This window comes from Puma concolor, chromosome B4 (genome assembly GCF_028749965.1).
Source record: "Puma concolor isolate L17-30 chromosome B4, mPumCon1.1.hap2, whole genome shotgun sequence".
Classification (NCBI taxonomy): Eukaryota; Metazoa; Chordata; class Mammalia; order Carnivora; family Felidae; genus Puma; species Puma concolor.
In genome coordinates, this window is record NC_141673.1 from 60086574 (window position 1) to 60101681 (window position 15108).

A 15108-nucleotide genomic window follows, 5' to 3' on the forward strand; every position below is an offset into this window, starting at 1 on the left:
GCTCGCGCGGGCGGTCTGAGATGTTTTTTGGTGGGGTTGAGACAGTGGCAACTCCCAGGAAGTGGTAGCTTGGGGGGACGTTAGCCCCCTTAATGATTTTTCATACAGACAATTTATATATTCTGAACTATATGTAAATGTGATTAAAGTATCTTTAGAAAACTGTGATACGCAACAAAAAGGAAAAACGAGGAGGGGCGCCTGGGTGGCGCAGTCGGTTAAGCGTCCGACTTCAGCCAGGTCACGATCTCGCGGTCCGTGAGTTCGAGCCCCACGTCAGGCTCTGGGCTGATGGCTCAGAGCCTGGAGCCTGTTTCCGATTCTGTGTCTCCCTCTCTCTCTGCCCCTCCCCCGTTCATGTTTTGTCTCTCTCTGTCCCAAAAATAAATAAACGTTGAAAAAAAATTAAAAAAAAAAAAAAAGGAAAAACGACGAGCTTCCTGGGAAATGCAGTGTCAAGGCGAATTCCCACGGAGCCCACTTCCAACCACATTGCTGCTCCTAAGTCCCTCCTAAACCTCTGAAATCCAGGAACTGCCGCCCTGTATGTACATGTGTGTGGTAGGGGATGATTCAGGTTCGTGGGGAAAATGAAGTAGGCTTCCATTAACCCGGCCGTAAAATGGGGCAGTAATTCCCATTTTGTCCACCCTGGGCACTATCCCAATTGCATAATAGAAGCTAAACTGGGGTGATGGGGTGAGGTGGATAGCCCTGCACAGAGATTAGGAAGAGGGGAGCTCTGAAACCAACTATCACATATACACATTCATATTCTCTCTCACACATCATTCTTTGTGTAAATAAATACACCTAAGTAAAGGAGAAAAGAGATGAACTATAAAACTAGGAACTTTTGTTTTTAATGAATCACAAACTAAATTACAAATAATGTTAATAGCATGAACACTCGAAGACAAGAGGTGGGAGAAGGGAGACAAACATCAAAAAAGGAAAAAAAAATACTTTCTTTAAAACATTTGCATTACAAAACCCCAAGGTGCACATGGCAACAAATCCACCCATTCCCACTTAAAAAACACTATAACCTGAAATATAAATATAATTGTTCATCCTTCTTTTAAAGAAAAAAATTTTCCCAATGCCCTCACTCAGTCACAGCCCTAAAAAAGTGTCAGCATTTTCAAAATGATGTCTAAACCCTAACTTCCACTCCTATGGGGGTAGCCTTCAGAGGAAGATGGGACCTGGCATGTGAAGAACCAAAGTCTTAAAAGGAAGAGAAAAATTCAGACAACTTTTACTTGCCCCATAAGGCCACGGTGAAGTACAATCCCTGTCCTAGAGCCTCCCAGATACCTCTTGCCCATAGTTGGGACAGATAGAGGGACTAGGGGCAATTGTTTCTACTGCAGTCTCATCAAGACTGCAGAGACTGGGAGTCTTGAGTCTCCCAGACTGTTAGGTGAGATGAAACACTAAAATTAGGGTATAAACTGGTTGGATCTATTTTTTAACCTAATTCTTTAAAACAGGCCCCTCCCTCTGTTTTGTTTTGCTTGGTTTTCTGAAGTCCCAACTTAGGTTCTCTGCTATCAGTTGACCTTATAAACGCAGTGGCCGAGGCGAGGCTTGGGGTGTCTGTCATCCCGAACACAGGAAATAATAATTTTCAGGGCTTTCAGAGATTGGGATGGCAAGCCCTATGTGGAGGGCAGTCTTTTCTTTTCTTTTTAAATACCAGCCCTCCTCAGCAATGACTAAGAAGAGGGGGAGAGGGTGGTGGAGGGACTTAAGTGCATCTAATACTGAAGCTTCCTTTCATTTTCACCTATTTCTCTTCTCCACCCCTTATATCCTCAGAGTTGGCTGGCTAAGAGGGGGAGGTGTTAAGACAGCCAGACAAGATCAGAGGGTAAATAGCCTAGGGCCAAGGCAGATCAGGCCCCCACTGGAGGACAGGGTGAGACTGGGGTAGGACATCAGAGTCGAAGGTGGGGCACTGGCTTGGTCACATCCTGGAAGAAAGGGTGAGCCAGAGCTGCCTTTGCCGAAATCCGCTTGTTGGGGTCGTAGTGCAGCATTTGCTGGAGGGAAAGATGTATGCTGACTTCAGTGATGTGACATTGGACCAAATGGGCAGCAGGTGTTCCGAGAAATCAGGAAAGCAGAATTCCTTTTACCCAAGCAGGGTTCCCAATTCCCTCCTCCCTACATCTGAATGGGTGTGCCAACAGGGAGAGAGAAGCAGGGACTAAGGAAATGCCAAGACCCAGAGTCCAGGGTCTCATCCTTCCTACATCCTGGAAAAAAAACCTGCCCTGGGGGAGTAAATGAGAGGAAATGGGTGCCCACCCCCAACTCTCACCGACAGCAAGCTCCGTCCATCTTCATCCAAGGGAGGAACAACTTTGCTAAAATCTTGCCGGGCCCACTTGGGGAAACTCGGCTTATAATCAGGCATAGAAGTAACTCCTGGCCAAACCACTTCATCTGGGGTCCCCAGAGTCCGGAAGATCCGGAAGAGTTGGTCGATTTCGGAATCTCCAGGAAATAGGGCTCGGCGGGTCACCTGAAAATGGGTAAAGAAAAAAGGCCAAGACCCGCACTGATGTCAGTCAAAGCTGCTCCCTGTGCACCGGAGGTTCCCACAGGCAGTGGAAGGTCAGGAGGGCCCCATGACTCCCTCCCCAGGGCCTTTCATGGGGTCAGTCACACAGAGCCTGAGACAATGAAGTCCCTTCATCTGTCTCCTCGCCCCCTCCTTCCTTCCCCCAACCATGCCTTTGCAGATCCCCAAGGCTGGGTAGGGCTGGGAGGGGGTGAATGTCTGGGGTGCCACTGACATGTAGCAAAGGGATCCCAAGCCACTCACGGGGTGTGGGGTAGACACTGCGGTCATCCCCCCTCCTTGTGATGCAGCCACTTCTAGATAGGAGCACAGCGGGCAGAGACTGTGTCTTCCATTTCTTCTGTGTTCCCCACAGCACCTAGCATGGTGCTGGGTACACACTAGGTGCTTAACAAATATTTTTTGATGAATTGAGAGAGGAATATGGGCAATTGTAAGGTAATGTATTGGGGGATAAATGCACATTTTATATATAGGTTAATGGTCTCCAAGCCCCCAGTTACAACCCAGATAAAGGACCATAAAACAAATTGCTGATTTGATTTGAAAACTCAGCCCACTCCACTGTTATATTAAAGAAAATGAGAGCTCCCAGAAAAGTCTGGGCCTCAGGGATCTTTCAAACTGAAAAGCCAGAGGTTGGGGAGGACATGATTTAAGCCCGCAGTTTAAATAAAAGTATGAATAAGGTGAACATAGTTGACTTCATCATAATCCTGGAACCCTACAAGAAGGTCTACAGGCCAAATGAAGGAGGCAGTAAATTGGTACTCATTCTCCCAAGTATATGCAGACTAAAAACAGCTGCAGAAATAATTTCGCTCAATTCGGGTATAAGAGATGTGTATTGGATGCTAAGGCTGTTTGAGGATATACTAACATTGTGGTTGACATCAGGGACAACAGTCCTATCCTTTCCCCCTACCCACCTTGGTGCTACCCTAGAGAAGGAACCCTGTGATAATATAGAATGGCCATGAGTCTAGGCCAAGAAACAGTTCTGTTGTTCTTGAATGTGGGGGAGTGAGCTGGGTGGAACTCGGGCTTGCCTCCGTACCATCTCAGCAAAGATGCAGCCCAGGCTCCAGATATCTACAGCTGTGGAGTAGTACTTGCAGCCCAGAAGGATTTCAGGTGCTCGGTACCACAGGGTCACCACCTGGGGACAAGAGCAGGAAGGGGAAGGGCGGTGCGTGGGGCATGGTGATTCCCATATCTCAGCTCTTCAGTGTTACTCTGCTAACTCTCAGCCTGTTAACAAGCAGCCTCTCTCTCTCCATCTTTCCCATCTTTCTGACTTTCCCTAAGTATAGATGACTACATACAACTTCTTAGACCAGAGTTAGTCTCTGGGGACCATATTTTCTGAACCCAGAATTTACAACCTTCCTGGAAAACTTGAGAAAAGTGCTCATAATTTTAATAGTGTGCCATCCAGCTCTCCTGGCTTGGCATCTATCAAAGCCCAGTTAGCCCCACAACTGGAACTTGGTGCATACTCTAAAACCTCTTGGAGGGGCGCCTGGGTGGCGCAGTCGGTTAAGCATCCGACTTCAACCAGGTCACGATCTCACGGTCCGTGAGTTCGAGCCCCGCGTCGGGCTCTGGGCTGATGGCTCAGAGCCTGGAGCCTGTTTCCGATTCTGTGTCTCCCTCTCTCTGCCCCTCGCCCGTTCATGCTCTGTCTCTCTCTGTCCCAAAAATAAATAAACGTTGAAAAAAAAAAATTAAAAAAATAAATAAATAAATAAAAATAAAACCTCTTGGAGTGCCAGAGATACTTTCCGTGTAGTGAGAGAGAAACTGCTGGCCAGAGATGTTTAAAATTTTGTGAATGTTCTTGTTAACACCTCCCAGGAAGTTCAGAGAAGAAATGCAGAGAGGGTCTCACCTCATGGGTGTAGGTACGAACAGGTACTCCAAAGGCTCTGGCTAGTCCAAAGTCTGCTAGCTTGATGGCCCCCTCTGCGTTGATAAGCAGATTCTGAGGTTTGAGGTCTCGGTGCAGAACCCGATGAGAATGGCAGAAGGCTAGGCCCTGGAGCAGCTGGAACAGATAGCTCTGACAAAGGAGAGAGAGAAAACTTTCTCTACCACAGTGAGCTACTAGATCTGCTCTGTGCCTGCAAAGCTCTACCAAAGCCTTTTACTATATTAGATTATAATTACATGTTTATAAACTGTATCTCCCATTGGACTATCAGTCTAGTGAAGATAAGGACCAGGTCTTCTTCTTCAGTTTTGCATCTCTTTTCCATATCCTGTACCTAATACATTGAAGGTGTTCAATAAATGTGCATTGAATAAACGTTTGTTGAGAGATTGAAAATAACTCGGGGAGTAAAGAACCCAGCCCTAAAACAGACAACAGAAACTCACTGGCTATTTCTCCTACCAAACAGGTGGAAGGGCTTCTTGGAGGAACCTACCAAGTGCCCTCAAGTCCCATTTATCTGAGTTTCATCTGACCTTCCACCTGAGCTATGAAGTTGACTCACTAGAGTTTCAACTTCTTTGATTCTCCTACCCAGCCCTAGGGTTAATAAACATAATGAGCAGTGGGAGAGCCACAAAAGAAAGGGGTGTGTGTGTTGTGTCTGTGTGTGCAGGGGGATGAGGGCTGGGAAGGAAGCCAAGATCACAAATCATCACTCAGTCTGCACAGCGTGCCTTCAGTCCCCCCAAAACATGCCCATGCTGGGGAGGAGTTAATGAGAAGGATTACCTTGATGAGGGGAAGAGGAATGCCAGTCAAAGCAGAGGCATCCATGAATTTCTTCAGATCCTGGTGCAGAAACTCAAAAACTAGGTAGAGTTTGTTTTCTGTGTGGATGACATCCAGCAGCCTAGGGAAGGGAGGTCCAGGAATGGAGGTGAGGAAGAATAATACCCAGGCTACACAGACAAGAACACCTCCTTTACTGTCAGAACACCTCCCAGATATACTTACTTGACAATGTTAGGGTGGTTAAGCTCCTTAAGCAGAGAAATCTCTCGTATAGCAGTACTGGGTACACCCTCTGTCTCACTTGGAGAGGTGGAGAAAGCAGAGATAGGAATGTGGTTACAAACACTCCTTTTCCCCCAGCTCAGTCATTCTTTTCTTCCCAATGAGACACCACCCCAGCATCCCCTAGGGAAGTGAGAGAAGAGAAAGGGTGCTGTAGGAGTTAATTCGCCTTTGGACAGGGGATATATTAAGGTCATTATTCTTCTTTTCCCAGCGGTAGGTAAGTAAAGCCTCCTGGTGGAGGTAAAGAAGAGAGAAGGAAACAGGGAAAAAAATAGGAGTAGCAGCACCCAGCCTCCCTAGAAGGGCCAGTGAGGTTCAACTGCCATTCTTTTGAAAGAGGTAGAGAATTCTAAGATGAGGGTGGGGTTGGGGCAGTCAGGAGGACTCTTCATTCAGAAAGGTGCTCTTCACTGGTTCCCACAAAACCCAACTCCACGGGGAGTCCTGGACCCCATCTCAGAGGCCTCCTTCCTCTTTCTGAGTCTTTCTGATTGCACATTTGGGGGCATCCCTCGACTTTGGGGAGGAAGTTTCCCATATATTCTAAGTGCCCTACACTCTCCACCGGGAAACCCATCGCTGTCCTCCAACCCACCTCTCCACTTAAAAAGAAGTCCCTCCCTGCCACCTTCCGGTCCTTGGACTGCTACCCGCCTGTTGGGGTGGGGGCAGGGGGCACTCAAGGAGCTCCCGAGTTAGGAGTCCCGGGTACAGAGGCCACTCACGTGTCCAGGCGGATTTTTTTAAGCGCCACCACTTCTCCCGTCACCTTGTTTTTGGCTTTGTACACAACTCCGTACGTGCCCTCTCCGATCTTTTCCACTTTTTGGAAGTTCTCCATGAAGCGCTAGCGAGTCGGGTCAGCCCGGCCCTGGAGCGGGGGCCTGGGAAACCTGCAAAAGGCGGGCCCCGACTCTCGGGGGGTGGAGGAGGGGAAAACCGGGCCCAGCTCCGCGGCCCCAGGTCGGGATGGAACGCAGTGTATTTCTCGCTCTTGTCAATTTGTCCAACTTGAAACAATGTTGCCGCCTCCCCTCCAGTTCCCTACCGCCACCAGAGGCCCCGCCCCTCCTTCCCGCGTTTCCCTAGCTCCGCCCCCGGCCCTTCCTATTGGTTAACGTCAGAGCGGCGGGGGGCGAGCCCAGCGCGCCTAGCTGCAGCAAATGACCCCACCTCACGCAAGTTTATTAACGAGGATACTTAAGTTTCTGCCTCTGTGGGGAAGCAAAATGTCTTTTTCCAAGTACCTGATTTGGACTCGCGTTTCCTACCTGTGTCCTGAATCTGTAGGGATTTCCTGATCTCTAATTCGCCGTTTCACCACCTGTAGGGAAAATGTGTCTCTCCCTAAGATTAAATTCCACCTGGCCCAGGGAGCCTCCTTTGAAAAGCAGGAAATTGGGAATCTCATTGTACGGGTTTTCTGGGCCCCGGAGATGCAGTTGCCTCCGCCCTCTGTCTATTCTATACTCTCTCTTTTGGGATGCAGAGTCTTTGTTTTTTTTGAAAGATTTCCTGATTTGATTAAAAAAAACAAAAACAGATTGATTCACTCTCCTATGGTGAATCGTATGTGTTAGGTACATGTTATGCACCTGCCCTTCAGTCAATTCTTTCCCAGTCAAGAAGAGAGCGACCCAGTGAAACTAGAAACTGTGGTTGAGTAGCGGGATGTTCAGGGACCAGGATCCCTTGTCAGTTCTGCCTTTCTCCGTCCTCCTGCCCCTCCCAAGACTCCTCTGGATGGAGAGGAGGAAGGGCTATGCAAATGAGCACCCCTCTCCTATATAGGGGCTTGCCCTAGCCCCCCAGCGCCTTTGGTTGCTGGAAGAAAGAACAGGATGCATCTGATGCTGAGAAAATGCCTTCTCCATGTGGTTATGATGAGTGCTCTTCTGGCTGTGGGGGTTACAGAAGGTGAGTGTGGGGAGTATTGCCATGAACAAGTGTGAATTTGGGGTTGCACACCTGCTCTGGTTTTCCCCCTCTTTATGGGAGATACCAGCAATATCTCAGGCTTCTCCCACCCATTTGAGTTAGTGAGGACATGGGCATCTGAGCTCCCTCCCTATGTGGAGATCTGGGACTGAGCCTGAGAATAATACCATCTGCTTGTAAGGGCACAAGGATAGTGGGTCTTTGTAGCCCTAATCCTGAGGCCCCTAGGGCAGTAAGTCCAAGTAGGGGCTTCAAAAGTGAAACGAGTGGGAGACTCTTTTAGGCAATGACTTAGGTACCTGGGATAGGGTATTTGAAGTGAGAAGTGAGAGAATGTGGTATTGGATTGAAAAAGTAAGGAGGTACCACCTCCCCTCTTTGAGATGGGGATGGGTGAACATAGCTCAGGCTTTTGTTCTGGGGCTGGAAGAGACAGGCAGAGGGGTCTCAGCTGAGCATCACATGAAAGGGCTCTGGGGGATTGGGGCCTCGTGACAGGAGCAAGGGGTGGGGGTGTGGGTGGTGAGAGGGTCTGGAATGTCCCGTGCTGCTCTGAGGAGGGAGGGTTGGGAATGAAGAAAGAATGGGGCATCTTATGATTCTCTTGCTCTAGTGGTAGGATGCTCTATGAAATGATTCCAGATCTCCCCTCCCCAAGCAGACTCAGCTAGGTATCCAGTAAACATTAGAAATGGAGCAAAGATAGTTTCTCCTGTGCTAAAATATAGATATCATGTCCCAGTCTCCCCTTTCTTTCTCTAGATCCCTGGTCTCACAGACTTCTAGGAGCTTCTCCTTCATCTGACTTCCCTCATTTGTGCTGTAGTTTCAAGTCTTTTTCTTTTACTATGCTCCTAACTGTATTTTGGAAACATTCTGTTCATACTTGTCCACCTGACCCTCTTAAAAAGATTGTGCTTACTTTTTAGATATTGATTTTTTTAATCATAAGACATGTTAGATATTCATGAAATTTTATATGAATTGGGTTTGATAATTGTGTCCAGTGTGAAATGACATTGTGCTGATTCAAGAAAATGTTCATATTTTTTACAGATATATACTGAAATTGTAGGGTTAAAATAACAAGATGTCTGGGATTTACTTCTAAATACTTTAGCCAACAAATAAATAAACAACAATAACAAAGGATAGAAAAAGGATAGTTTTTGTATCTGGGTGAGGTATATGTAGATCCCTCATACCCCTTTTTCTCAGACCTTTCTCTTGGTCAGTTATAATAATTTTGTCTGCTTGGTCCTCACTCCCAACTTCTGCCTGCCTCTGATCCATCCTCTACATTGCTTGCTATAATGATCCTTCTAAAATACAGATCTGATCATATTAAAAAAGCTTCTGAAGGGTGAATTTTTTGGCATGGAAATTATATGTCAATGACACAAAATCTTCTGCCATGGTCTTGTCTACAGAATAAAAGCCAAACTCCTTTGCTTGGCATTCAGGGCCTCCACTTGTTTTCTTGGCCTCATCTCTTACAGTGTTCATCAACCACACTGGTAGTCCCTGTCATGCCTCATGCTAACATGCCTCCATGCATCTGCTCATGCTGGTCCTTCTGCTCAGAGTGTTCTATCCCACAGGCCAACTCGTCAAGCCGATGGTCTTTCCCAATTCACCAGAGAGGAACTAATCTTTTTCATCTGTCATTTTGTTGTACTTTGTGAATGTCTACAACATAGACATGTACTTTGTGAATGTCTACAACATTCACAATATGCGGGCATATTGAACAGTGCCTTCAATGATTATAATTTATGGATGTATCTATTTCCAATACTTTACCTTGAATCCCTTCAGGGTCATGTCTTGTTTGTTTTTGGTTTTGTTCTTGTTTTTTAATGTTTATTTGTTTTTGAGAGAGTGAGAGATAGAACATGAGCAGGGGAGGGGCAGAGAGAGAGGGAGACAGAATCTGAAGCGGGCTCCAGGCTCTGAACTGTCAGCACAGATCCCCACACAGGGCTTGAACTCACAAACCATGAGATCATGACCCAAGCCAAAGTCGGATGCTTAACCGACTGAGCCACCCAGGTGCCCGTGTCTTATTCGTTCCTTAAGTCCTTTGTACCTATTACAGTGCCTGGTACGTTGTGGGTGTTCAGTAAATTAAGATGCACTTTGAATGTGAGAGTGAGTAGGGTGACATGGGACAGCGCTATTCCCTGACACGGGACTGAGGCGTGATCCTAGGACCTTCACTGTACCTTCTTTTTAGGACCCAGAGACCAGGACTGGCTGGGTGTCTCAAGGCCGCTCACAACAAAACCCTGGAACAGGCAGCTGTATCCAGAGTGGACAGAAATCCAGGGGCCTGATTGCTGGAGAGGTGGGAACTTAGCAATTTCCAGGGAGGGCAGGGTGTGGGTAGAGGAGCAAGAACTGGGTTGAATGGAGCTTCGGAAGATAGGAAGGGGAAAGGTATAAGGGGAGAAAAAAACAAGGAGTCTCAGCTAATGCAGCTGTCCTTCCCAGGTGGCCAGGTGTCCTTGAAGGTCAGTAATGATGGCCCTACACTGGTCGGGGCAAATGCCTCCTTCTCTATCGCCCTGCACTTCCCTGAAAGCCAAAAGGTGCTGCCAGATGGGCAGGTCATCTGGGCCAACAACACCATCATCAATGGTGAGTACCTCTCTGCTCTAGGACCTTACTCTAAGGGCTCAGATTCCCTGGTGTCCCCAGTGAGCTCAAAAAGTATTCTCTTCCTTTCTACTTTTCTTAAAAAAATAAATTATATACATATTCTATAATATTCGTTGTAGAAAAAAATTTTAAACACAGATAAAGAAAAAAGAAAAAAAAATACATAGCATGCAAAATTGCAGGCAGAAGACCTAGGGGACCTAGAATTTAGACAGACATGGATTTAAATTTGTAAATAATATGTGACCCTGGGCAAGTTACTTAATTGTTTTGTACTTCCATTCCCTTATCTGTAGAATGGGGATGATACCTACTTGAACAGTTGTTGTAAGGATTAAAATGTGATTGTATATAAAGAATTTAGCATAATGCCTGCCCTAGGCTAAGGCAAGGTTCAAAAAATGTTAGCTGGTGGCTCTTATTTTTGTTTTTATCCTACTAGCTAGAGCAAACCACTCTAAATATTTTGATATATGGCCTTCTAATTTCTTTTCTATGTCTGTCGTTAAGTACATATGAATCTTTAATTCCAGTTTCCATCCTTCCCGCTGCCACCCAAAAGGGTTATACCAAGGGGAATGTACTTTGTAGCTAAGGAGTATTCCCACAGCCCCTCTCTGGGAGCCATGTGAGGAGTTTTGGTGTACAGAAGGGAATGCCAGGGTTTGAGGGTGACTCTGTATTGATCTTTCAGGGAGCCAGGTGTGGGGAGGAGAGCCAGTGTATCCCCAGGTACCTGATGATACCTGCATCTTCCCTGATGGGAGGGCCTGCCCATCTGGCCCTGGGTCTCAGACACGAAGCTTTGTTTATGTCTGGAAGACCTGGGGTGAGTCATCCACACTTCGATTCACCTATTCTTACCTGATCCCCTTTTTGTTTTGCTGTGAATTTCCCTAACCTTTATTGCCCCCATGGTTCTTTCCTCTTCCACAGCACATAGCCTGCTCCAACTCTCTCTACTATATTGTTTCTGGGGGCCCTTCCCGAATTGTTGTGCCATCCCATGGAACCCCTCATTAGGACTCCTTTCCTGACCCCTACTCAATACATCTCTCTCGACCTTCCTTCTGTACTGCCCTGTCTCTAATTCTTCCCCTCAGTTCCCTTGGATCAGTACCTCCCTGACCCTTGCTTTTCTTTTCAAAAACCTCAGGCCAGTACTGGCAAGTTCTGGGGGGCCCAGTGTCGGGACTGAGCATTGTGACAGGCAAGGCAATGCTGGGCACACATACCATGGAAGTGACTGTCTACCACCGCCGGGAGTCCCAGAGCTACGTGCCCCTTGCTCACTCCTGCTCAGCCTTCACCATTACTGGTAAGGATTTAGGAATGGGCAAAGGAATAAGTCACAGAACAGTAAAAGATGGGGAGGGTTGGCCTGACCAGTAAGGGGAGAGGGGAAAGGGGAAATGGTATGTAACCTTAAAGGGGCAGAGCCAGGAAGACCTGGACAGAAGAAGGTGGGGCTTAGAGTCAGTGAAGGGCCAGTCAGCTTGAGTTTAGTTGGTGTGTAATGTTCCCTCGGCCCAGGTCTGGTTCTCACCTTTTCTGGCTCCTATCTCAGACCAGGTACCCTTCTCTGTGAGCGTGTCCCAGCTGCAGGCCTTGGATGGAGGGAACAAGCACTTCCTGAGAAATCATCCTCTGACCTTTGCCCTCCGGCTTCATGACCCCAGTGGCTATTTGTCTGGGGCCGACCTCTCCTACACCTGGGACTTCGGAGATGATACTGGGACCCTGATCTCTCGGGCACTTGTGGTCACTCACACTTACTTAGAGTCTGGCCCAGTCACTGCCCAAGTGGTGTTACAGGCTGCGATTCCTCTCACTTCCTGTGGCTCCTCCCCAGTTCCAGTCACCACAGATGGGCATGGGCCAACAGCAGAGGCCCTTGGCACCACAGCTGGGGAAGTGCCTACTGCAGAAGTCATAGGTACTACATCTGGTCAGATGCCAACTGCAGAACCTTCTGGAACCACAGCTGTGAAGATGCCAACCACGGAGGTCACAGGCACTACATCTGTACAGGTGCCAACTACAGAGGACATAGGTACTACAACTGAGCAGGTGCCGACCTCGGAGGTCATAGATACCACACCCGTAGAGATGCCCACTGCAGAGGCCATACGTACAACACCTGAAGTGGCAATCGCAGAGCCCTCTGGAACCACAGTTGTACAGGTAACAACTAGAGAGCTGGTGGAGCCCACAGCTGGAAAGGTACCCACCCGTGAGCCTGAGGGTCCAGATGCCCGCCCATTCGTGCCTACAGAAGGTATTACAGGTAAGAGGGTCAGTGTGAACGAGGTTCATTGAGGTGGGTTATTTGTCACTACTCTAAAGAGCTACTCTACTTACCCAGGCCCCAGATGTTACCCAATCCTTTGCTTAGCAATGGAGTTTCATCAGAGCTCTCACTGTTATTAAGCCCTCAAGTCCCTCTTAAGAACATGGAATCCATCTGGAGTTAAGAAAACCAGGGTCTGCCCCTCGGCCACTGGGAGAGAGCTTATTGCTTCTCTGTGTCTCAGGAGAGCTGTTCCCTGAGGCTTCTGCCAGGGAACAGACTGTGGTCATTTACATAGTAATTTGTATCTCTTTCTGTGCAAGTATAAATGCATAGGATTCCGTCTTAGATTCTGGCACCACTTACCACCCCTGGATTCCTTTCCCAAAGCAGGTCAACCTGAAATTGTGGTAGGAACACTGAAAAGGTAGGAATGACCTGGTGGCACGTGGAAGAGTTAACTTTTGTCGAGTGTCTAGATCAGGACCCAGCACAGTGTGGAGTATGATAAGCATTTGGGGTTTCTTAAAACTCCAGTGCTACTCCTAATTGTGTGGCTCTGGGGTGCTCGTTCCTCCTCTGGGGCTTCAGTTTCCTTATCTGTAAAGTGAGATTTTCCAGGCCTTGCCTGATGCCAAGCCCGGGTACAATAGCTCTGGCTGTACCTGGAAAAATGCTTGCGTGGCCTCTACTTCCAGGTGAGTCATTTGTCTCTTGACTTTGCCTCTTCAATCCTCTCCTGCCAGGCTCCCAGAGCCCCCTGCCGGATGGTGCAGCTACCTTAATCCTGGTGAAGCGACAAACCCCCCTGGATTGTGTGCTGTATCGATATGGCTCCTTTTCTCTCACCCTGGACATTGTCCGTGAGTCTTGACTACTTTGGGGGCTGGTGGAGGGAGGTGTGTACCGCCTAAGACTCACCAGTGGAAGCATACCTTGGAAGGAGTTACTCACCTGGACAAGAATATCCAGATCCCAGGGTTTTTATTTTGAAGGCATGAGGATGGGATTGGGGAAGTAGCCCTAGGGCTTTCCTGTCTGTGGGCCTTTGGGGAGGCCTGGTAGAGGAATCCCACATTGTACCCAGACTTAAAATCTTGCAACTTTGCAGAGGGTATTGAGAGTGCTGAGATCCTGCAGGCTGTGCCATCCAGTGAAGGAGATGCATTTGAGCTGACCGTGTCTTGCCAAGGCGGGTGAGTGTCCCACTGGTTATCCTGAGAACTCTTGGGTTGACTGTTGCCCCACTCTCTGGTGTCTAATGTTCCCTCCCAGTTGCCCTGACCTAAGCTGACACCTTTTGCAGGCTGCCCAAGGAAGCCTGTATGGACATCTCATCTCCAGGGTGCCAGCCCCCTGCCCAGCGGCTATGTCAGCCTGTGCCACCCAGCCCAGCCTGCCAGCTAGTTTTGCACCAAGCACTGAAGGGTGGCTCAGGGACCTACTGCCTCAATGTGTCTTTGGCTGATGCTAACAGCCTGGCGATGGTCAGCACCCAGCTTGTAATGCCCGGTATGTACTCGGACAAGAAGTAGGGAGAAGGGGGGAACAGGAAGAGGCTATCTGGTAGGGAGCAGACACTGACGGACACTGTGCCTGGGATTCTGTTCATAGGTCGAGAAGCAGGCCTTGGACAGGCTCCCCTGTTCGTGGGCATCTTGCTGGTGTTGATGGCTATGGTGCTTGCATCTCTGATATATAGGTGAGGGCCCCACCATCTAGCTCACACCTCCTTATCCCTTATTACCACCACTCATTCTTCCTCAAGAGGAGAGGGAACTACCACTTTTTTTGAAGAAGCCTGGTATCCAGGAAAGAGCCCAGACTTGGAAGTTAAACAGACCCAGGCTGCAGTCTTGCTGGTGGGACCTTGGGAAAGTAGCTTAATGTCTCTGAGCCTCTGAAAAATAGGAAAACTAATACCTGCCCTATGGGGCTGTTGTCAGGATTAGAGACAATGGTGGTAAAGCACCCAGTTCTGAAGCGAGAGTGCAATAAATGATGATACTGATGACTGTTGTTATTAATAATATCAAGAGTGGAGGAAACTGGGTGAACTGAGTCCTCTACCTGTGAGAAGGGCAGATCCCCAGGCCTGGAGTGCCAAGGTCCTCAAAGCACTGAAGCTTGCAGTGTGAGAAAGGAATGGACAGAGGTTACCATAAAAACAAGATAAGATGAACCCTATTGGTGAGAAGGGGAGGGTCCTTGGGTCAAGGCCCAGTAAACTTGGGATATGGGTGTGTCCTCTTTTTTGGAGAAGCACAGGTAGGTTTCCCTTGTCCATTGCTAATCAGTTTCTTCTTTTTCTCCCAAATCAGGCGAAGACTTCTGAAGCAGGGCTCAGCCCTCCCCCTTCCCCAGCTGCCACGTGGTAGCACCCACTGGCTGCGGCTGCCCAGGGTCTTCCGCTCTTGCCCCATTGGTGAGAACAGGCCCCTCCTCAGTGGGCAGCAGCAGGTCTGAGTACTCTTATGTGATGCTGTGATTTGCCGAGGGTGGACAGCAATGCCTATCTTTTCTCAGTCCTCCCTTGGAAACTACCATTAACTGAAATAAATACTCAGAACCTGGTGCTGTTTTATGTTCTTGCTTCTGGGAGAATCTATATCA

General features: G+C 48.2%; 2 protein-coding genes across 6 annotated transcripts; one reads left to right on the forward strand and one right to left on the reverse strand.

Annotated features, from left to right (window-relative positions):
• Window positions 1–847: 847 nt before the first annotated feature.
• CDK2 (cyclin dependent kinase 2) lies at window positions 848–6669 on the reverse strand. 4 transcript variants are annotated; one of them, XM_025926590.2, is made up of 8 exons: window positions 6332–6669; window positions 5544–5621; window positions 5319–5439; window positions 4485–4655; window positions 3651–3752; window positions 2837–2980; window positions 2330–2533; window positions 848–2048 (listed from the first exon to the last, which is right to left on the reverse strand). In XM_025926590.2, exons 1-8 carry the CDS (start codon window positions 6445–6447, stop codon window positions 1944–1946), a joined length of 1041 nt encoding a protein of 346 aa, XP_025782375.1. In that variant the 5' UTR covers window positions 6448–6669; the 3' UTR covers window positions 848–1943. The 4 variants fall into 4 exon arrangements, with proteins under 4 accessions (XP_025782375.1, XP_086569244.1, XP_025782376.1 ...); XM_086713118.1 differs by having other exon boundaries at window positions 5544–5726; window positions 6332–6668; XM_025926591.2 differs by lacking the exon at window positions 2837–2980 and having other exon boundaries at window positions 6332–6668.
• Window positions 6670–7397: 728 nt separating this feature from the next.
• On the forward strand, window positions 7398–15068 carry PMEL (premelanosome protein). Of its 2 annotated transcripts, XM_025926739.2 has the most exons (11): window positions 7398–7523; window positions 9781–9891; window positions 10038–10184; window positions 10900–11034; window positions 11362–11523; window positions 11773–12492; window positions 13242–13358; window positions 13607–13691; window positions 13802–14007; window positions 14110–14197; window positions 14817–15068. In XM_025926739.2, exons 1-11 carry the CDS (start codon window positions 7448–7450, stop codon window positions 14959–14961), a joined length of 1992 nt encoding a protein of 663 aa, XP_025782524.1. In that variant the 5' UTR covers window positions 7398–7447; the 3' UTR covers window positions 14962–15068. The 2 variants fall into 2 exon arrangements, with proteins under 2 accessions (XP_025782524.1, XP_086569249.1); XM_086713123.1 differs by lacking the exon at window positions 14110–14197.
• Window positions 15069–15108: the final 40 nt, after the last annotated feature.

Coding starts and splice junctions, on each gene's coding strand:
- CDK2 (XM_025926590.2), bottom strand. CDS start 6,447: ATGGAGAACTTCCAAAAAGTGGAAAAGATCGGAGAGGGCACGTACGGA. Junction 2,981..3,650: donor GCTGCATCTTTGCTGAGATG/GTACGGAGGCAA, acceptor ATATTTGTTAAG/CACCTAGTGTGTACCCAGCA. Junction 2,534..2,836: donor CAGTGTCTACCCCACACCCC/GTGAGTGGCTTG, acceptor ACCCATTTTCAG/GTGACCCGCCGAGCCCTATT.
- PMEL (XM_025926739.2), top strand. CDS start 7,448: ATGCATCTGATGCTGAGAAAATGCCTTCTCCATGTGGTTATGATGAGT. Junction 7,524..9,780: donor GGCTGTGGGGGTTACAGAAG/GTGAGTGTGGGG, acceptor CCTTCTTTTTAG/GACCCAGAGACCAGGACTGG. Junction 13,692..13,801: donor ACCGTGTCTTGCCAAGGCGG/GTGAGTGTCCCA, acceptor CACCTTTTGCAG/GCTGCCCAAGGAAGCCTGTA.